The sequence below is a fragment of the Lithobates pipiens genome, unplaced genomic scaffold (assembly GCF_037356315.1).
Source record: "Lithobates pipiens isolate NorthernLeopardFrog02 unplaced genomic scaffold, aLitPip1_a1.2 Scaffold_7, whole genome shotgun sequence".
NCBI classification, from domain to species: Eukaryota; Metazoa; Chordata; class Amphibia; order Anura; family Ranidae; genus Lithobates; species Lithobates pipiens.
The window spans coordinates 2,572,817-2,595,814 of NW_027507892.1; the positions used below are offsets into that span (position 1 = coordinate 2,572,817).

The 22,998-nt window shown below is 43.1% G+C and overlaps 1 protein-coding gene across 8 annotated transcripts in view; it reads right to left on the minus strand.

The window, feature by feature from the left end:
• The window catches only part of LOC143959302 (myocyte-specific enhancer factor 2A homolog), a 282,757-nt gene that overhangs the window by 65,258 nt on the left and 194,501 nt on the right, over positions 1–22,998 (minus strand). For 4 of the 8 annotated variants that reach the window (XM_077467986.1, XM_077467989.1, XM_077467988.1 and 1 more), the window contains exons 4-5: positions 12,282–12,398; positions 12,077–12,214 (exon numbers count right to left, since the gene is read on the minus strand). In XM_077467986.1, coding sequence (XP_077324112.1) covers positions 12,077–12,214; positions 12,282–12,398 — 255 coding nt within the window. The remainder of the gene's footprint in view (positions 1–12,076; positions 12,215–12,281; positions 12,399–22,998) is intronic. The other 4 variants (XM_077467990.1, XM_077467992.1, XM_077467991.1 and 1 more) reach the window with 2 other exon arrangements.

Consider the following 22,998-nt stretch of genomic DNA (forward strand, 5'->3'; position numbering starts at 1 on the left):
CATGGGACGTAGTTGGACATTCCAACATGACAATGATCCAAAACACAAGGCCAAGTCCACCTGTCATTGGCTACAGCAGAATAAAGTGAAGGTTCTGGAGTGGCCATATCGGTCTCCAGGGCCGCTGATAGGCCAGTACAACTGGCCCTGTTGTACCGGGCCTGACCAGCAGGGGAGCAGGGGGGGCCCGGGCAACCTTAACAGAAAATGAATTAATGTAATGTAAAAAGAAACAAAAACTCTTCCAGCCACTATGACCTAACATCGTCTCCCCCCCCCGGCCACCTATCACGACCGCTTCACACACAACCCCCAACATCCCACCGCCCCCCCCCCCCCCCCCCGGACTTTTACATTTTTTTTTTTTTTTTACGATGTAGGTGGCGGCAGGAAGAGGGACTATTTCTCCTATTTTGGGCGCGGAACAATGTCAGAATGTCTCTTCCGCGCCCACTCCCCATGCTGGCTTAAGTCCCGGCCAGCGTGTACTCTGTAGTGTCTTCCCTGGCGCCGCGGAGTGATTCCTCCCCCTCTGCTCTGTTCCTCACTCTGCCTGAGAGTAGAATCAGTGAGGCGACTGGCAGCGCCGGTGGGAGAAAAAAAAAAAAGAAGCAGCTGACATTTGAATCAGATAGTTTGTGGACACTCCAGTCCAGGCAGCAGGATCAGGGAGGAAGTGACTCCTGGGAACCATCTAACAGGTGTGTGCTTGCTTGGGGGGGGGGGGGGGATTCAAGATCTACTACTGCTGCAGCAGCATCTATACATTACAGCATTGGCGGCATGGGTGGCACTGTCTCTGCAGGCAGCACATGCGGTATGGGCCATAACGCATGTGCTGCCTGCAGACAGTGCCACCCATGCCGCCAATGCCGTAATGTGCTGCAGACAGTTCTACCCATGACGCTATTGCCATAATGCATGTGCTGCCTGCTGAGACAGTGCCACCCATGCTGACAATGGCATTATGCCGTTGGCGGCATGGGTGGCACTGTCTGCAGCACAATATGGTATGGGTGGCACTGTCGGCAGGCAGCACATGCGTTATGGCATTAGCGTAATGGGTGCAGCATCATATGGCATTGGTGGCATGGGTGACACTGTCTGCAGGTAGCACATGCGTTATGGCCCATACCGCATGTGCTGCCTGCAGAGACAGTGTCACCCATGCTGCCAATGCCATAATGTGCTGCAGAGACAGTTTCAAGGCGGGGTCTGGGCATGGGGCCACGGGCGGAGCCAGGGTGGGGCTGAAGGAGGGGCCAGGGGTGGAGCTGAAGGGGGCCCTGTCAGGTAGGCTGTACAGGGCCCCATGATTTCTATCAGCGGCCCTGTCGGTCTCCTGACCTCAATTTCATTGAGCCACTCTGGGGAGATTTCAAACGTACCGTTCATACAAGACAGCCCAAGAATTTACAGGAACTGGAGGCTTTTTGCCAAGAGGAATGGGCAGCTTTACCATCTGAGAAGATTAAGAGTCTCATCCACAAATACCACAAAAGACTTCAAGCTGCCATTGATGCTAAAGGGGGCAATACACGGTATTAAGAACTGGGGTATGTAAACTTTTGATCAGGGTCATTTGGCAGTTTCTGTTGTCATCATGATTTAAAAAGAGTAAACGCAGTCGATTGATAATAAATGGCTTCAGCCAAATACTAACCACGAGTGAAAGAAAAGTTTTTGTGTTATTCATAGTCTCTGAAAAATGGTCAAGAAATCATAAATTCTGCCAGGGTATGTAAACTTATGAGCACAACTGTATACACTATATTATTAAAAGTATCTAGACACCTGCCTTTACACTTACATGAACTTTAATGGCATCCCAGTCTTAGTCCGTAGGGTTCAATATTGAGTTGGCCCACCCTTTGCAGCTATAACAGCTTCAACTCTTCTGGGAAGGCTGTCCACAAGGTTTAGGAGTGTGTCTATGGGAATGTTTGACCATTCTTCCAGAAGCGCATTTGTGAGGTCAGGCACTGATGTTGGACGAGAAGGCCTGGCTCGCAGTCTCCGCTCTAATTCATCCCAAAAGTGATCTATTGGGTTGAGGTCAAGACTCTGTGCAGGCCAGTCAATTTTCTCCACCCCAAACTCGCTCATCCATGTCTTTATAGACCTGGATGGGCAACTCAATATTGAACCATACGAACCAAGGCTGGGATGCCATTAAAGTTCATGTGCGTGTAAAGGCAGGCACCCCAATACTTGACAATATAGTATATGTAACAGGCAGCCCTCGGTGCACATAACACTTGACCATGTTCAAATCTGTGCTTTCGTTGCTGAGCTTATGTGGTTGACAGTGCATCCCACCTCCCTTCACAGCTCTCTAACCACACTGCCCACGAGAGGAGAAGGGGTGTAACATATAATGCATAACAAAGTGTAAAAAAGCTGCCGTCTTTTGCTGAAAAGAAAGACTGAGTCCATACTCGCCAACCAGCCACCTGCTTGCAGAGACTACAGTAGAAGCTGTGGGCTTGTTCTGTTGTGAATGACAATCTACTGGAGAGGAGAACTGTGATTTACAAAAACACAAGCCCACAACAACACATGCCAGCTACTACACTAGTCTCACTCCCTAGAAAAGCTTGGTGGTCAGGTCTGTGTCCAGTTGTCAGAGAGACTGGTGTAGTAGCAGCACATATTCATTCACAACAAAACAAGCTGACATCTACTCTACTACTGTGGTCTCTCTCCCCTAAATATCTGGCTACTGGGTCAGGCTCAGCCTTTTCTATCAGTCTTTTCAGTAGAAGGAAGTTGGCAGAGGAGAGCAGAAGAGGCACAGTGTTGCAAGATTATATGGAGATCTGCATAATAAAGAGGGAGTGATGGCTATAGCTCCCCCAATAGGAATGCCCATAAAGAGGGCTTTAGTCTGGGGTGGAGCTATAGTTATCACAGACATAAGAATGCAATTTTTTTCAACAAACTGTGCAAGATGTAACTGCCTTTCTTAAGTAATTTGGCACTGCCCAATTATTGCCAAGTTTTGGCAAAAGGTGGTAGAGGTTCTGTCTGCAGTGTTGTCTATCCCTGTGCCCCTAACATCAGAGTTATATCTCCTGGGTATCCTTGAGGAGATCTGGCCCTGATATATGAGAACATTATTAAGAGAAACACTGCACAGATCTGGATAGGACCACATGCTTTGTGCCCCAAGTCCCATGGAGGATTCAACAATGATTTTCAACTTTTGGTGATAAGTCATCTTTGATTCTACTGTTAACTTTTGCTCCACAATGTCAGCAACTACACTGGTCAACGGGGGCTTATTAAAAGCTCATTTACTGCTTTTTAAGAATATGTAAAATATTGAAATGTTCATTGCCTGAGCAGTTTTGCTTTTAGTGCATGGATAGCTCACAAAAACAAATAAGGAAAATTTTAAATATAGAGGAGTGGGAATCAGAACATAAAAATAAAATTATACTTTTATTTAATATTAATACAAATGACAAGCAACAAAAATATGAAAAATGGTTAAAATCAATGGTAGAACATATATAGTACAAAGATTGGGCTGCTGGCGGCCCAAAGGAGGAGGAAAAAGTGGTCGCAGGTGAGTGTTGATTCCAAACATGTTTCATCGGTAATGGCTTCCTCAGGGGATAATGTAAGACCACCAAAATAATAATCCAGCTCTAACATAAAAAGAAAACAGAAAATATGCATTACATATAAATATACAATACATGAAACACAAAGAAAAAATTGGCATGATCTCCAGAAAATGCATAGCACGTACCTCTATCGACCTGCAACCAGAAAATAATAATAATTAAAAAAAAAATTTCATCTTCTGGTTCTGGACCGATAGAGGTATGTGCTAATCGTTTTCTGGAGGTCATGAAATTTTTTTTCTTTGCGTTTCATGTATTCTCATGTATTCTTATAATCTCAATTTTCTTTCTATGTTAGAGCTGGATTACTATTGTGGTGGTCTTACATTATCCACTGAGGAAGCCATTACTGGCAAAACATGTTGGGAATCAACACTCATCCGTGACCACTTTTTCCTCCTTCCTTGGGCCTCCAGCAATCCAATATTTGTACTGTATTTGCTCTACCATTGATTTTAACCATTTTTTCATATTTTTGTTGCTTGTTTTTTGCATTAATAAAAATAAATTATACTTTTATTTAATATGTTATGATTCATTTGTTGATAGCCCCGTTATAATCCCACTCCTCTATATTTATACTTTCGCTTACCGGGATGAGGTGCATGACATTATAGAGCCACTCAGACCATACTCCTTAGTCTAAGACCCCTTTCACACTACACCGCCAATTGCGTCAGCGGCATTTTACCGCCGGATTTGCGGCGCATTTCGGGCGCTAGCTTTGCCGGCGGTATTACAGCGCTGCCCCATTGATTTCAATGGGGAGCAGCGGTGGAGGAGCGGTAAACACACCGCTCCTTCACCGCTCCAAAGAAGCTGCTGGCAGGACTTTTTTCTGACGTCCTGCCAGCGCACCACTGTAGTGTGAAAGCCCTCGGGCTTTCACACTACCTACAATGGTGCAGCTTCTTTAGGGCGGATTGCAGGCGCTATTTCTAATGCTATAGCGCCTGCAAAATGCCCTGGTGTGAAAGGGGTATAAAGAAGGACATTTGTTAAGCACATTAATAGCATATGGTGCTATATCAGCATAGACTCTGCACAACCATTGGTAAAGTTGTACTGCCTTTTATAAAAGAAAAAATAGGCATCAGTATAGGACTGGTGTAAATCGACCATATTAATATGCAAGCATAGCAATATAACAAACTGAAAAAAAGAAAGGAAAAAAACCAAAACAAAGCATTTGGCAAAAACAGCCTTAACATTTCAGCAACAGGTTGCCAGATTGTGAAGAAAGGCCATCTGTTTATGAAAATAATTGCAATTGCATTCCTGGAAAGAAATAAAGTAAATTGCCAGGCAAGCTGAATATTCCTAATGAATTCTTCTACATCTGCACGAGAGTCATTTTCACAATTAATATGACACACATGGCATGGCTATTCCAAGCTAAAGGAGAAAGTACTGCGATGGCACAGCAGAAACGTTCTAATAGAAATCCAAGCTAAGGAGGGTTGCGCAAGGTGAAGTAGAGGTGTACCGGTGACCCTTGTTTTTTGTAACGTCACAATGCTATGCACCTACATGGCAGACTTCCCTTATGGCCCGTACACACGATCCGAATAGCGTACGACCGATACTACGACTTTTTTGCTTAATAGTCGCAAGTAGAAATTGAATAGGTTACTTAAGTCATGAAAATTCTAGTATGACATAAAAAAAAATAAAAAATAATCGGAAGCGATGTCGTGTTGTAATGTATTTGTATTGTTTGACAACAGTACGGATGAGGAAAATTTTCGTGGTAGTCCGGTCAAATAATAATCGGATGAATTATCATCAGCTCTCGAAAGCTCTGTACTAACGATCCGATTATCGTACGATCGTGTCAAAAGCGGTGTTTTTCATCCGATTTTCGGATCGTGTGTACGGGCCATTAGATTGTGCAGCTAAATCTTCCATCTTAGACGCCTTTCACACCAGGGCGTTTTGCAGGTGCTATAGCGTTAGAAATAGCGCCTGCAATCCGCCCTAAAAAAGCTGCACCATTGTCTGTAGTGTGAAAGCCCCGAGGGCTTTCACACTACAGCGGTGCGCTGGCAGGACGTCAGGGAAAAGTCCTGCCAGCAGCTTCTTTGGAGCGGTGTGTTTACCGCTCCTCCACCGCTGCTCCCCATTGAAATCAATGGGGCAGCGCTGTAATACCGCCGGCAAAATGCCGCTATTGCGGCGTATTGCTGGCGGTTTTAACCCTTTCTCGGCCGCTAGCGGGGAGTAAAAGCGCCCCGCTAGCAGCCGAAATGCGCCGCAAATCCAGCAGTAAAACACCGCTAAAAATAGCGGCGTTTTACCGCCGACGCAATGGGCAATGTGGTGTGAAAGGGGTCTAATAAAGCACAGATTGTCCAGATGAGAGAGTTAGTCAGAAGTGAACAGGTTGGGATCTTTACATCCTTCAGTCACAAATAATAGGATGCATGCAGGTAAATTAATATGAAGCCCACTTCACTTTACACATCTTCACACACCGATTACTACGAAGTTTGGACGTGTGCAGAAAATGAAACAAAACTACTTTTTTTTTCTATTTAAACAATTTACATTTGTTTAACTTGTTTTCGGTATTTATTTAATTTATTCGTTTTTGAATTTGATTAGAATTTTCCCAAATTCGGTTGAGATGAACTCAGTTAAACCGAATTCAGAAAATTTGACCGGAAAATTCGAATTAGCATTCAAATTTATTCTGTCTGAAATTCGAATTTTCGGAAAACGATTATATTCTTTTAGAACTCAAATTTATTCTATTTGGAATTCGAATTTTGGAAAACGGTTATATTCTATTCTAGTCCATTGTTTTATCTATTCTATTTTTCGCTATTCTCGTATTTTCTATTTTATTGAAATTTAAATTTATTCTATTTGAAATTGCAATTTCGGAAAACGGTTATATTCTATTGTTTTATCTATTCTGTTTTTCTCGATTATATTCTCGGATTTTCTATTCTATTGAAATTTATTCTATTTGAAATTCAAATTTCACAAGACCGTTTTATTTTTTCTATTCTTTAATTTTCTATTCTAGTTATTTATTTTATGTTCTAGTCTTTTCTATTCTATTATATTCTATTCTTGTTTTTGAAATCTATTTAGAATTCAAATTCGTTTTCATATTCTATTGGAATTTCTGGCGAATTTTGTTTTGTCGTTTCAGATTAGTTAAAAAGTCATTACTACTGTAACAGATGAACAAAAAAATTCATCCGAATTTAGATTCGGAACTAAATGACATGTCTAATGAACTTGTCCTCTGAAGTCAGCTGCTGAACCCTTTTATACCTTTCAGTAGAACAACCAGCCATGTTATGGTGGGATGAGCGAAAAGGAATCAAAAGGCCCCCAAATCAATTTAAGAAACACAGTAGCGACTTCTTTAAAGTTTAAACTCCTACATATAGCCAGTGAAGTGACTGGCCTCAGGATGAAACAAATTTTACATGTGTTGTACCTGTTTATCTGCAGCCACCTAAAGCACACATTCTACACGGCATTTCTGATCAAAAGGCAGGGGGCGGAGAACTGAAATCGCACAGCACAGAGCAGGGAGTGTAATCTGAGACCTGAGTTGAGGGAAGACACCCCACCCCCTCCCCTCTACAAAGCCTCGAAGGGAAACATGCACGGCTGAAGCTGCCAATCACCTTGTGTGTGCTAGAGAGGGGCGGGGCCATCCCCTGGGACTTGAGAGTGGTGGCATAACTTGTCCGGAGTGACTTGTACAGATAAAGAAGAGACAGCAGGTAGGAACCACACTTTTGATTGAGAATTGCACACATAGTGGGATAGGTTTTGCTAGTTTTTCATTTCAGAGGTTTACAACCACTTTAATCAGAAGGTATTTGCAGGTTTCACTTCCATCAGAAGGCTCTACTGTGCTTCTCACTAATGCATTTGGGAACTTTTGGGTTCCTTTTACACCACCTCACTGTCTCATATTTGCTTGCAGTTGCCCTACTCCATAGAAGCCGTGATTTCCATGAATTGCACAGGCGATGGCCAACTAGCCTGAAAGAGCTGCATGCATCTTGGAATAAATGGCTCTAACATTTTAAGCTGTGTTTGTACTATAGTCCAGCATTCCTGGATGTGCAGTTGGTCACAAAAGGAGCATAAAGGAACGATTTGCGTGGCTTTACCCACTATTCTAAGTGCCCATTTGCATCTTTGCATGTGCACAGAGGTGGATTTTTTGTAACGTTAGGTAGACGCATTGTCATGGACCATTGTACATTTTCATTTGTACACGCATTTTTGATGCATTTTTTCCCCATTTCGAATTATATAGGTATAACAGCCAATGATCAGGGCTTAGTAATATCGATCACTAACACATAAAAACGTATATCATATGCATCTTTATGCATTGCCATTGACTTCTAAAGGCCTTTCAATGCAGAAAACAAAATATTCAGACGTGTATTTGCAGTGCACTGCAACACTAATATGGGGACAAGTACTACCATTATTATGGGGTACCACAACACGTGTTTTAGAGCAGGGATCTCCAAACTACGGCCCTCCAGCTGTTGTGGAACTACACATCCCATGAGCATTATAAAACTCTGACAATCACAGACATGACTAGGCATGATGGGAATTGTAGTTCCTGAACAACTGGAGGGCCATAGTTTGGAAACCCCTGTTTTAGAGCATCAGAATGCCTATGTCAAAAAGCAAGAGTATAAAAAGACCTTCAAATGAGGTCCCCTAATTTATTGGATCTGTGAGGGAAGTGAAACCTGCAACCAGGGCAGGACTTCGGGTGTTGGGGGCCCCTGCGCTTGAGTCACTTTCGGGTCCTACCTTCTATACATTACCGTATTTATTGGCGTATAACGTGCCGTCATGTTATACGCCGGCACGTTATACGCCAATAAATACGGTAATGTATAAAAGTTTAGGAGGGAATTTTAAGGAAAAAAAACTTACATTTAAACGGCCATCAATGCAGCCTTATCAGTGTCCATCTGCAGCCTTGGCAGTGTCATTTGCAGCCTTGTCATTGCAGTCTTGAAGTTTAAAAATGGCGCCTCAGGAGGCTCTCGGGTCCTCTCGCAGTCCCGAGCGGAGCCGAGAGTAGTCAAGTGTACTTGGTTCGGCTCACAGTCACGCCCAGTCCCTGTGTTATGTCCATCATAGGGCAGGACTGGGTGTGACTGAGTGGAGCTGAGCACACTTGGCTATGTATCTCGGTGGGGACCATGGGCTTGAGCCCAGTCAAGCCCAATGGTAAGTCCGGCCCTGCCTGCAACCACCTTCTGTTTTAGAAAGTGTTTTATACTTTTGGTATATGTAGTCACTAATACCCCATATATTATCCAAGTAGCCATTTTTGTCACCCAAGTAAATATTTAGGGGAACAACCCTGGAAACCACAACCTCACTGGGTTATGGTGACCAGGAGTTGGGTTAACAGATGCTGGTCACATGAGATGTTGTGCTATCAAATCACCAGACACTTTAGGCATAAATTTAGATTTAGTCTGCTGGTTCATGTTACACCTTACACCCTGAATACAGGTGTAATATGCTCCAAAAGGGGAACTTGGCCTTTAAAGCCCATATAGCCTCTATGACAGCCATTATCAACCAGTGTTCTGTGGAACCCCAAGCTTCCCTCCAGGTATAACTAGAGCTTCCTCGACCTGTGGTTAAATGATTGTGCCTGCATGTTTCTGTGTCCAACACCATTTGGCGACATTGATTGCATTCGTGTCATTATGGCCACTCCTGTAACGGAGGTATTCTTTCCACTTACCACCACCAATGTAAGGGGCATTTTTCTAATGACTCTGGATAGACTAATCTTACCAGGGGTTCCCCTGGGGTAAAAAAGATTAAAAGAGAAGTGCAGCCAAAGCTCATTTGGTTGTACTTCTCCTTTGGATCACAGGAGTGCAGTTCGTTATGCATTCCTGTGACCCGCTGTCAGCTGACGTCACAGAGCCAGTCCAAGCTCGGAAGAGATCGCGACCATATGGTTGAGATTCGCCCACATGCCCAGACCAGCACCAGGCTCAGCTTCTTAGCGAGCCACTGAGAGCCTGAGCCAGCCACTCCCTCCACAGCCCAGAGCTCCAGTGAGCGCAGGGGGGCAGAGCAGACAGCGATGACTGATGGTCACCAGCTTTCTGTTTGGACCAATGCTGCATCCATCTAGGCAAGTATGATTCAAAAATAAAAACAATGCCCATACTTCTCTTAAGAAAGGCTGCTCTACAAGGTGTAGTGGTGTCCAGTAGAACTATTCTCCCACATTGAAAGCCTGCTCCGGTGTAGTGTAATACAGTGTTTTTAGCACTAACTGCACCAATACTACGGCCTGCCATGAATCCATACACAAATCATAAGCTTTCATGTCATTGTGGGTCTGCTGCTGGATCCCAAACCCATACTGTAAATTTTAAAGGATAAGTTCACCTTTGGGAAAATGTTACATGTTCCCTGGTTTTTAGGATGGAACATTATACACTATAAATATCAAATGTATTGTGACAGCTGCCTTTACACGTACATGAACTTTAATGGCATCCCAGTCTTAGTCCTTGGGTTCAATATTGAGTTGGCCCACCCTTTGCAGCTATAACAGCTTCAACTCTTCTGGGAAGGCTGTCCACAAGGTTTAGGAGTGTGTCTGTGTGAATGTTTGGCCATTCTTTCAGAAGTGCATTTGTGAAGTCAGGCACCGATGTTGGAAGAGAAGGCCTAGCTCGCAGTCTCCGCTCTAATTCCTCCTAAAAGTGTTCTACTGAGTTGTGGACAGTACTCTGTGCAGGCCAGTAAAGCTCCTCCACCCCAAACTCATTCATCCATGTCTCTATGGACCTTGCTTTGTGCACTTGTCCAAATCATTTGGTGGAGGGGGGGGGGGGGTAATTATGGTGTGGGGTTGTTTTTCAGGAGCTGGAATTGGCCCTTTAGTTCTAGTGAAGGTGTCGGCATACCAAGTTATTTTGTACAATTTCATGCTCCCAATTTTGTGGGAACAGTTTGGGGATGGCCCCTTCCTGTTCCAACATGACTGCACACCAGTGCACAAAGCAAGGTGCATAAAGACATGGATGAGTGAGTTTTGGGTGGAGAAACTTGAATGGCCTGCACAGAGTCCTGACCTTTGGGATAAATTAGAGCAGAGACTACATGCCAGGCCTTCTTGTCCAACGTCAGTGCCTGACCTCACAAATGTGTTTCTGGAAGAATGGTCAAACATTCCCATAGACACGTCTAAACCTTTCGGACAGCCTTCCCAGGAGAGTTGAAGCTGTTATAGATGCAAAGGGTGGGCCAACTCAATATTGAACCCTACGGACTAAGACTGGGATGCCATTAAAGTTCACGTGCGTGTAAAGTACAATACTTTTGACAATATAGTGTAACATGATCCCAATCCTGCAGCCGCTCCCCAATCCGCTGCCTCTAGTGACAGCGAGCCGGGGATTTTCTCCCCGAACTCGCTGTCACCATTTAAAAACCCTGCTCGGGAGCGTTATAAAAAAAAAAAAATTGTGATGTGGGGTTTTATTTACTAAAGGCAAATCCACTTTGCACTACAAGTGCACTTAGAAGTGCAGTCGCTGTAGATCGGAGGGGGACATGCAAGGAAAATAAAAAACAGCATTTTTGCTTGTACATGATTGGATGATAAAATCAGCAGAGCTTCCCCTCAGATCTAAAGTGACTGCACTTCCAATTGCACTTATAGTGCAAAGTGGATTTGCCTTTAGTAAATCAACCCCAGTGAGTTTGGGGAGATGATCCCCAGCTTACTGTCACTAGAGGCAGCGGATTGGGAAGTGGCTGCAGAAGTGGGAACATTCATTGGCAGAGTTCTGTGAATGGGAGAACTTTGTGGCTGTCGGCTTGTAGTTCTCAATGAACTATCGGGGCTCTGTTGAGCTCTCTGAGTAGTTGATGCTTTCTTCCTTGTCAGTGTGTAACTGCTTGCTAGTACGAGATATGAGAAGACAGTCTGCAGGAGTCCTGTATTGCACCCCCACATCTACTGATCATGGGTATAATGCTTTCCAGACACCTAGTTAAAAAAAAAAAAAAAATACATGCACATTTTTTTTTAACTGCAAAAACAGGTGCATTTCTTTTTTCGTTTTTTTTTTTTTCGCAAAGGTGACTTTATCCTTTGAAGTAAACATGTCATGATGGTGGTATAAGGCATACTCACAATTAATAGCACTAAAAAAGGCACAGAGTCAGCATGGCAGCCATGAGACTATTATTTTTCAGAAGGATATCAGCAAGCATATTTCTCTCATGAAATGCAACTTTTAATAAATCCGCTCATTTAGATTTATACTGCACACACACAAATACAGAAAAAATAAAAAATAAAGTAGGCTCTGCTTTGGCATTTGCATTTAAGGATCAATGGCTGGCATTTTTCTGATCTTCTCCAATTATCTAGAAAAAGCTCTTGTACTCACAGAAATTTTATGATTGCGCATCATATTATCAAATTCCTCATTAATTTTTTTGTACTTTTCCTCGGTGTGGGGGGTCAGGACGTACGAGCCGTCGGGGTCCGGGCTGTCGCAGCCTCTGTGTTCCTTCTTGTTCAGAGCCTAAACAGTGAAGTCAATAAAAAGGATCAACACATACAAATAAGGGAAGGGGGTGAACAATACTTACAGGATCTCGCTTGAAAACAAAATCATTATCTTCATTTAGTTTGCTGAATGTGTCCTCCTCAAAGTATCTCTCAGCATCTGGACTTTCACAACCATCTAAGCCTTTCTTTTTGAGAGTCTGAAACACAATTGGAAAATTCACACGCATACTGCACTAACTGGGAATGAAGAATCTAGGTCTTAGTGGGTGCTCCCCTTTAAGCTGACCCTTCATGAGAGATACATGGACGGCTTCATCGCTTACCTTCTTCTAAAAGGGTAGTTCATTGGTTTTTATGCTGACCCTCTTACTTTCAGAGGTCTATAACTGGAACATATGCAGAAATGGATAGTCAAAGATCCTGATCTGCATGCTTGTTCTTGGAAAATGATTTAAAGTATATTAGTAAGAAAAAGTTAGCATGGCACCCAAGTAACCTGAAAAAGGACAGTTCTGAAATGAAAGCCTCCATGTTCCTCTCATGACAGGTTACCTTTAAAAGGACACCTACAGACAAAATTGTTCTTTCTTTTGGATACTTAGAATATATAAAAATAATAAGTAAAATTACTTTTAGCTCCTCTACCCAATGCTGCAGTGCCTTGCACAGTTCTAATGCATCAAAGCAAAGGGCCTTATGACCCAGACTTGGAGTATATAGTGGTGTCGCTATTTCATGCATATATAAACCCCACCATATTAATTTTGTGAGGAGCTGCTATGGGTGCAGATCATTGTCCTGCAGACAAAAGCAGTCAATAACTGAACAGACACACTCTAATCAACACTCTGTAGAAACATCAGTTTATAGGGTGCCCATGGGTGTTTACTACTGCAGCCAATGAGGGAGATTCATCAAGCAAGTTACCAACATAATCAAGCACATATCTAGAGCAATTAATCTGCCGCTCATTTAGGAAAGAAGTTGCACTAGGATTTCTCAGCCCCCTGCATTTTTGAGCAATCAACTCTGATCCTTGTTCTGAGGCCTATTTGAGACCATGTTATACAATAACGGGAAATAGATTTTCACACGAACCACTCATAAAATGTAAAGTCCAACCAAGGGCAGTTTTTTTTTATTGGGCAACAGTTGGAACCTTTGCCCCATTTCATTGCTGTCTTTGTCCCCATGAGGAAGATTCTCCTCCTCTCCAGCAGAAATAAAATCCTGGTAGACAGAAGTTCTACCTCTTCCCTACTCTATCCACGACTAATAATATGAAGCAGAACTTGAATGTGGAGGACTTTATTAGTATTAAACCTGCGATCTTGTGGCTAATCTGTCTCCTTATTCATGTTTGTACTGCCTTATTGGGTAGCAAGATTGAGAAATGCACCCCCAAGTGTTTAACATAAGGAGGAGAGGATACAACACAGGGAGGGTAACTCATAACCAGCAGTTCTGGATTTTCTAAAACTGAAGTCAGGTTGCTTGCTATGGGTTAGTCAACAGGACTGAAAGTGAGGGAATATCCACAGCCACCTTGGAGGTGGCACAGAAGGTGCTTCTACATTAGTATCGGGTCCCTCCCCGCATTACCCATGCCAATTCCGGAGTTGTGGCCATTGGGGCGATGTTGGGGCGATGTCGGACATATATGTTGGAAGTGCCCTTGCCAAGTGTATTTGGCCTCCTATTCACGTTGTTTCATCTGCCCATAAAAAAGAAGCCAAGTTTGCCTTATTACCATGTCCAATTCTGGTCCTGTTCGCATATCAGCAGAAGCTCGCTTCCTATCTATTTCTGTCAGCCAAAAGAACAATTGCCCAAGCCTGCTAAAAAAAATAAAAAAATCTGTCCCCTTTCAGGGGGTGAGAGATCGCATGTTAACAAACAGATGTCAAGCATCTGCAAGGACTCATGCCAAGTTCCTCAAAATTTGGGAGCCATGGCTGTGAAATGCTTTTCCTACCCTCTCCCCAGCCAGCTTGGGCAGTCCGTGACGGAAGGTCCCGATGCTCCTGAGCCCTTTCCTAATCCCCATCTCTCGACCCCTAACCTTCTGGCCCACCTTTATGCCCTAGACTGCCCTATTCTTTCTTTAGCTTCCTACTCGGTAGGTGAGCAAGTTCCTCTCCTTTAGCTTCACTTTTCCACCTAACTTTCTTTCAGATTCCTACATTTTATTACATGTTATACTAAAGAAATCCCTGCGTGTTTTCTCTGTGTCCATATGAGAAAGTGAGTCTAATGGGCGTGATTTCATAAAGTGTATTTTGAAACCACATGTTTTCAGAGAGTCCTGTCTTTCACCTGAAGTTATTTATGAGTTTTTCTTTACAACCTGAACAATTTTCCTTGCAGTTTTGGCTGAAATTTTCGTTGGTCTACCTGACCATGGTTTGGTTTGAACAGAAACCATAATTTTCAACTTCTTGATTAGAGTTTGAACACTGCCGATTGGCATTCTCAATTCATTGGATATCTTTTTATATTCCTTTGCTGTTTTATACAGTTCAACTACCTTGTCCCGCAGATCCTTTGACAATTCTTTTGCTTTCCCCATGACTCAAAATCCAGAAACATCAGTGCAGCACTGGATGAAAGATACAAGGGTCTGTCAGGAGTCCAGAACCTCATTGACCTTTTATACACACACACAATAATTACAAGCATACAGATCACAGGTGAGGATGGTTACCTTTAATAGCCATTCAAACCCCTTTGTGTCAACCTGTGTGCATGTTATCAGGCACAAATCACCAGGCTATGTAAACTTTTGATCGGGGTCATTTGGGTAGTTTCTGTTGCAATTAGGATTTAAAAAGAGTAAACACAGTTGATTTATAACAAATGGCTTCAGCCAAACACTAACCACGAGTAAAAATTTATTTTGTGTTTTCATATTCTCTGAAAAATGGCCAAGAAATCATAAATTCTGCCAGGGTATGTAAACTTAGGAGTACAATTGTATACACACACGATTCTGCACAGGAGGTCTGTTGCAGTAAATCTGCTATAGGGTGGTCCTTAGGTGGTTAACTAAACTATAACAAAGTGTACCTTCCTACAACACTATGGAGTTGAGTTACTAAAGCTGGAGAGTGCAAAATCTGGTGGGGCTCGCAATAGATACCAATTGGGTTCCAGTTTTTTTTTTTCAAAACTCCACTTTTCTTTGTTGGGAAAAAAACATCCCCCCTGGGTGATCTATGTACATTTCAGGGATTTTAACAAACTTTGTTGCAGATTACTACCTTTTGTTATTCTAAAGAAATCCCTGTGTGTGGGAAAGTGAGTCTAATGGGCGTGGTTTCATAATTATCAATCAGCTGTGGCACCTACAGGGCACGTATGAGGGAAGCTGCTGGGTCTGCATCCTTTTAGACGTGTTCCTATTGGGAGTATCTCACCAAAAAAAAATTTTTGTTGCAGGGGATGCCTGAAACTCTGACTTGTATTTTAGGCAGACTTCTGGGGAAATCTGTGTGCCAATTACACAAGCAGAAAATGATGTTTCTGGGGGACATTCTGTGTACAGAACGCCTCCAGCTTACCATATTGCATTTTCAGGAAATTACAGCAGCTGCAGATTGAAAAGGAAACATCATTTTTAATAACATTCATTTACAATATAATTTGTGTTGCAATTCTATACGCTATATTTTTTCTTTCTTTGCTATTGTTTTCCTTCCACGAGATTGGAGTTACCCTTTAACCTCTTGCCGACCAGGCGCCGTAATTTTACAGCGGCAGGTCGGAATGATCTAGCATCGGAACCCCCGTTGTGCAACGGGCACGTGCGCACGCCTGCTATTCCGATCCCGCGAGCCAACATATAGCTGCGACGGCTCGCGGGATCGGGATAGCAGGCGTGCGCACGTGCCCGTTGCACAACGGGGGTTCCGATGCTTGTGGCGAACTGCTGGCCACGAGAGGCAGAACAGGGACGTGTGTGTGCGTGCGTGTAAACACACAAATCCCGGTTCTGTGAGGTGTGACAGATCGTGCGTTACAAATAGTTAGGAACCATGATCTGTCATTTCCTCTAAGTCAGTCCCCTCCCCCTACAGCTAGAAACACACACAGGGAACACAGTTAACCCCTTGATCGCCCCCTAGTGTTAACTCCTTCCCTGCCAGTGAAATTTTTACAGTAATCAGTGCATTTTTATAGCACTGATCGCTGTATAAATGCCAATGGTCCCAAAAATGTGTCAAAAGTGTCCAATGTGTCTGCCATAATGTCGCAGTCCAAGTAAAGAAAAAAAAAATCAGATCGCCGGAATTACTAGTAAAAAAAATAATAATAAAAATGCTATAAATCTATCCCATATTTTGTAGACGCTATAACTTTTGCGCAAACTAATCAATATACGCTTATTGCATTTTTTTTTTTTTTTACAAAAAATATGTAGAAGAATGTATATTGGCCTAAACTGAGAAAAATTTAGCTTTTTTTTTAAAAAAAAAAAAAAAAAAAAAGAAGAGGATATTATAGCAAAAAGAACAAAAAATATTGCTTTTTGAAAATCTATCCCCTATTTTGTAGACGCTATAACTTTTGCGTAAACCAATCAATATACTCTTATTGCGATTTTTTTAAATACAAAATATGTAGAAGAATACATATTGGCCTAAACTGAGAAAATTTTGATTTTTTTTAAATGGAGATATTTATTATAGCAAAAACCAAAATATTGCGTTTTTCAAAATTTATCCCCTATTTTGTAGGCGCTATAACTTTTGTGTAAACCAATCAATATACGCTTATTGCGATTTTAAATAAAAAATATGTAGAAGAATATTTTCAAAATTGTCTTTTTTTTGTTTATAGCTTATTGGGTTTTTTTTATTTTTTTTATTTTTTTACGAAAAAAATATGTAGAAGAATACATATTGGCCTAAACTGAGAAAAAATTAGCTTTTTTAAAAATAAAAAAAAATGGGGATATTTATTATAGCAAAGAGAACAAAATATTGTTTTCAAAATTGTCTTTTTTTTTGTTTATAGCGCAAAAAATAAAACTGCAGAGGTGATCAAATACCACCAAAAGAAAGCTCTATTTGTGGGGAAAAAAGGACGTCGATTTTGTTTGGGTGCAGCGCCGCACGGCCGCGCAATTGTCAGTTAAAGTGACGCAGTGCCGAATCGCTAAAAATGGCCCAATCATTCAGCAGCCAAATCTTCCGGGGCTGAAGTGGTTAACTGAACAAGCTGAACTTAGGAGTCGATTGGCCACCATGCACAGCTGCACCAGAGATTGCACTCTCCAGTTTTTGTAAGACCCCTTTCACACCACACCTTGCGTCGGTGGTAAAACGCCGCTATTTTTAGCGGCGTTTTACCGCCGGATTTGCGGCGCATTTCGGCCGCTAGCGGGGCGCTTTTACCCCCCGCTATCGGCCACAAAAGGGTTAAAACCGCTGGCAATACGCCGCAATACGCCGCAATAGCGGCGTTTTGCCGGCGGCATTACAGCGCTGCCCCATTGATTTCAATGGGCAGCAGCGGTGGAGGAGAGGTAAACACACCGCTCCTTCACTGCTCCAAAAGAAGCTGCTGGCAGGACTTTTTTCTGACGTCCTGCCAGCACACCGCTGTAGTGTGAAAGCCCTCGGGGCTTTCACACTACACACAATGGTGCAGCTTCTTTAGGGCGTTTTGCAGGCGCTATTTCTAACGCTATAGCGCCGGCAAAACGTCCTGGTGTGAAAGGGGTCTTAATCTCCCCCTCTATGTCCCATTTTAAGGGGTGGCTTATAGCCGTACTAGGAGGTCATACCACAAGAGTGTACGTCACACACAGCCCATCACACTGGGCTAGACCAGGGAATTTCCATGCCTGCTTTGACTCATCCATCGAGTCACTGGCTAGATAATCACCCATCACTTGCTTCAGCCACACCACAAAGCTGCCAGAAAAACACCGCCTAATCTTTTCGCCGAGCAAAACCATTACTCTACCGTAATCAATTCCGAACATGATTCTGAAAAACAAACACAGCTCAGCAGAACGAACTCACTAATAGAATTAGGACCATTAATAACTAACTCTATACAATCTTCTGGTTAATAAGCAAATAAATATCCAGAATAGAGTTACCGATCTTGTTCAAGTCCTACAATAAACTATAACGTATAGTTAGAAGCTCTGCCTTGACCTCTCCTCTACGGGACTCAATGAGTTCAACCTATATGACTAAAGAACGGTCCAGAGTCGTTTTTTTTGCAGACAGTGCTTAAATGTTTTGTAATAATACACTGTAATTGGTTAATTTGTGGCAGGTTGAAGGTGATCATTAGCTAAAATGTCCAGCAAGTTCATCTCGCATTACGTTGGCATGTGTTCTGTGCCTCCCAAACCTCGCTAGATCAGCACATGTAGGAACAGGTGTAGCTTCCTCCAGCACCTGTCACTGCTGCGAACGGAGGGGCCCCCGGCCAATCAGGTGGGCAAGAGCACGGACACGGCCATACATGGAGCTGTTGTTTCAGCCTTTGAAGGTCGGATGTTGCTCTCCTCCAAAAACCCTTCCCAGGCTGTCAGTAATCTTTGGTCACCTTATCTGCTTGTTATTGTTAACCCCCGCCCCGCTGGCAGTCCCCACTTAATGCCAGGCACATTGTGACCATCTTAGCAGTTCAGCCAAGCTATTATATTTCTCGCTCGGGTACGCGGCTCATGGTGTAAGAGAACACCGCTGCATGTGAGACTGCACATGTCAAACGCATCAATTTGTCAACCTTCGCTTATATGTAGAAGCTTTTTTACTTTACACCGGTCTCCACCTTTACACACGCCAAAACAAAAACATGGCGATTGCTGCGTGCCTTGGTAGAGAATTATTTTTGAAAAACAAATAGTGAAGCGCCAATATACAAAACATACAGCTACTGCCGACCTGGGATCGCGTGATGGCGTGACGTCCGCTCCAGAATCTCCGACTGCCGTACTCCATGTGAGTTGAATGAATTAGAAATTTTTGGATTTTATCCGGTTTTACTTTTATCTGGAGATAAAATGTCTCCCCACCCCCCCCCCCCCCCAAGTATGACAAATCTGCAGATTAAGACAAGGTCCACCATACATGGATGGAGACAGAGGCGTAGCTTGAAACTTGTGGGCCCGATGCAAAAGTTGTCCTGGGGCCCCCCCTCACTACTACCCACCCCTTCCACTGCATGCCAAAATACTCCAATTAGGCGCCAAGAGACTCCAGGTGGCTAAAGAGTTCTTTCAGAGATTTATGTACATATTGAGAGCAGAATTCAAAATATTTTGTAGACACCATCCTAGTAATCACATGACCTTGCACCCTTCCCCCATCCTAGTAATGGCATGACTTCTGCGCCCCTCCCGCCCCAATCCTAGCAATGACATGACTTCGCCCCCTCCTAGTAATGACATGACCTCGCCCCCTCCTAGTAATGACATGACCTCGCCCCCTCCTAGTAATGACATGACCTTGCCCCCTCCCCCCATCCTAGTAATGACATGTCCCGAGTCAATGAGAGCAGAGGAAGGGTGTGGACTGGGGAGATGGCAAACAACTGGAAGACGATTACAGGATTACAGAACTTGGCTGGGGTACGGGGGGCACAAGGTGGATTGGAGCTGGACTCCAGCTCTGGGATTTTGTGGAGGAAATCAAATGTAATACAACAGCAGGGAACAGAGCTGTGGGCCCCCTGGAGCTAGGGGTGGGGGTCATAATTGCAACCCCTGAGACCCCTGATGCTATGCCCATGGACAGCGAGCCTCTTGAGTAAACTGCTAATGTTTCCCTGTATGGAGAATGAATAATTGCTCAGATAACATAGGAAAGTTCTTAATGAGGATGATTTGTGCCTTAGGTAATACAGTAAAACCTTGGATTGCGAGCATGATTCGTTCCAGAAACATGCTTGTAATCTAAAGAACTTATCAATATATATATATCAAAGCAAATTTCCCCAAAAGAAATAATGGAAACTCAAATGATTAGTTCCGCAACCATTTAGTCCTTTAGTTTATAGTCCATATAAAAATATTATAGCGATGTGATCAGGTTGTGTAACCATAAAAAGCCCATCCACAAATGGAAGCCTCCACAAGGGGGTTAGAAGCAAAATCAAGCAGGAGCTACCGAGTATAAAAGAGAAGAGAGGCGCCTTTAAGTGTAGCAATATTTTGCTAAATGTTGCACCTTCATTAAATGTAGCCATACTGCTACAATTATAGGCACCTCTCTTCTCTTTTATACTCAGTTTGACATGATGCTACTTGTATATCAAGACATTGCTTGTATATCAAGTCCAAATTTATTTAAAAAAAAACTTTCCCAGGGATGTATTTTGGGCCCTTTTTAAAGCGGAGGTCCACCCTAAATTACAGTCCTAGGTCTATGTGATCCCCCCTTCCCTAATCGCTAGGTAACCCCCTTACCTTTCAGCTGTCTTCTTTTCTTATTTTAAATTTTCTGCCTCTGGAGATTGCGGAAAGGGGTGGAGCCGATGCGGAAAGGGGCGGGGCTTCAGCGGCAGGTCACTTCTTCCTGTCTGCCGCAGGGGCTCCTGGGATCGTTTTTTTTTTCCCCAGGAGTCTGTGCTGTGCCCAGGCTCGAGATCTCGAGCGAGGAAGAGAAGGGAAGTGACGTCATCACGACACCCACGTTCTCTTTGTTTCATTGTTTATCTCCGTTGCCATCACAAGGGGCGGGACTTCCGACGACAACACCCGTTGTCATGGCAACCGGAGCTGTTGACGGCGCTTGATATTGCGCTGACTGCGCATGCGCGAGATCTTTTATCGAACGGGCGGTGCATGCTGGTCTTTTAGCAGCACACTCTCCCGGAAGAGGATGCCTGTGGGCTTCACATGCCCACAGGCAAAATGACAACCATCAGGAGACGGTTTTATAAAATCGTTTTCGATGAGAAAACAGCATGCTGCTGTTTTGAAAAAAAGAAAAAGTAAGTGTTATATTTCATAATACTAATGATTGTCAGCATGCCACAAAAAAAAAAGGTTAAAGACAGTGGAATCCCGCTTTAAATATTGGTGCTACATTGGCTTTTCTCCAATCAGCTGGTACCATTCCAGTCAGTAGACTGTCAGTAAAAATTAGGAGCAATGGTCTGGCAATTACTTGACCGAGTTCCCCAAGTACCCTCGGGTGCAAGCCATCTGGTCCCGGTGATTTATTAATGTTACGTTTCCCAAGTCTAATTTTAATTCTGTCCTCTGTTAACCATGGAGGTGCTTTCTGTGATGTGTCATGGGGAAAAATACTGCAGTTTTGGTTACTGAAGTGAAGATTGAGGAGAAGAATAAATTCAATACCTTTGCCATCTCCCCATCTTTTGTAACCAGATGTCCTTTCTCATTCTTTATGGGGCCAATAAGGTCTGTCCTCCCTTTTTTACCGTTTATATACTCAACCACTTCCGGACCGCTGCACCATGATGTACCTCCCTACTTTGGGGATGGATATCGTTGTTATGGTAGCAGCAAGATAAAAGTGGTCTCTGTGGCGGATTCACGTTTTCTATGGTGGGAGAGGGGGCCGCAATTCGATGCCCTCCGCCGCTTCCCGGAGCCGTCGGCAGCGGCGGAGGCAATCGTGTCTGTCCCCTGGGCTGACATGGAGACGAGTGAGGGGAAGATGGCCCCTACCCGTCTCCAAGACACTGCAGGGCGGAAGCGACATCATGAAGTCACTTACGCCCATCGCTCGTAAAGGGGCGTTTATTTTTTTAAACTACATTTTTATTTATTTTTTATTGCATTTTAGTGCAAATATGATGAGATCTGAGGTCTTTTTGACCCTAGATCTCATATTTAGGAGATTCTGTCATGCTTTTATTTCTATTACAAGGGATGTTTACATTCCTTGTAATAGGAATAAAAGCGACAGATTATTATTTTTTTTTTTTAAACAGTGTAAAAATAAAAAGTAAAAAGGTAAAATAAATAAGGAAAACATTTTTTTTTAAACGCGCCCGTCCCGCCGCGCTCGGGTGCTGAAGCAAATGCATATGTGAGTAGCGCCCGCATAGGAAAATGGTGTTCATACAACACGTGAGATATCGCCACGATCGGTAGAGCGAGTGCAATAATTCTAGCCCTAGACCTCCTCTGTAACGCAAAACATGCAACCGGTGGAATTTTTGAAATGTCGCCTATATATAGATTTTAAAGGGTAAAAGTTTGTTGCCATTCCACGAGCGGGCACAATTTTGAAGCGTGACATGTTGGGTATCAATTTACTCGGCGTAACATTATCTTTCAAAATTTAAAAAAGTCTGAATGCTGATGATGATCCCTCAACCTTGTATTTTTTGAAGGCCTTCTCCTTTGCTTTTATATGCATTTTTACATTGGAGTTAAGCCACCCAGGATTTTTGTTCGCTCTTAACTTTATTACCTAATGAAATGCATTGGCTAATGCCCTTATTTAATATGCTCTTAAAGCAAACCCATCTCTCCTCCATGTTCTTTGTTCCTAATATTTTATCCCAATTTATGCCTTCTATCCTTGCTGCTAACCCAAATTGTGATAGGAAATCTGTCTCCCCTTCCTCCCTCAGGTTAGGGGGTCTATAGCATACTCTCAGTATTATTTTCCCCTTAAGCTTCATCCCTTTGGAGCTCCACCCATAAGGATTCCACCTCCTCCCTAGCTCCCTTAGTGATGTCATCTCTCACATTCACTTGTACATTATTCTTGATATATAGGCATACCCCTCCCCCATTTTTACCTTCTCTATCCCTGCGATAAAGGGAATACCCTTGAATGTTTGCCAGCCAAT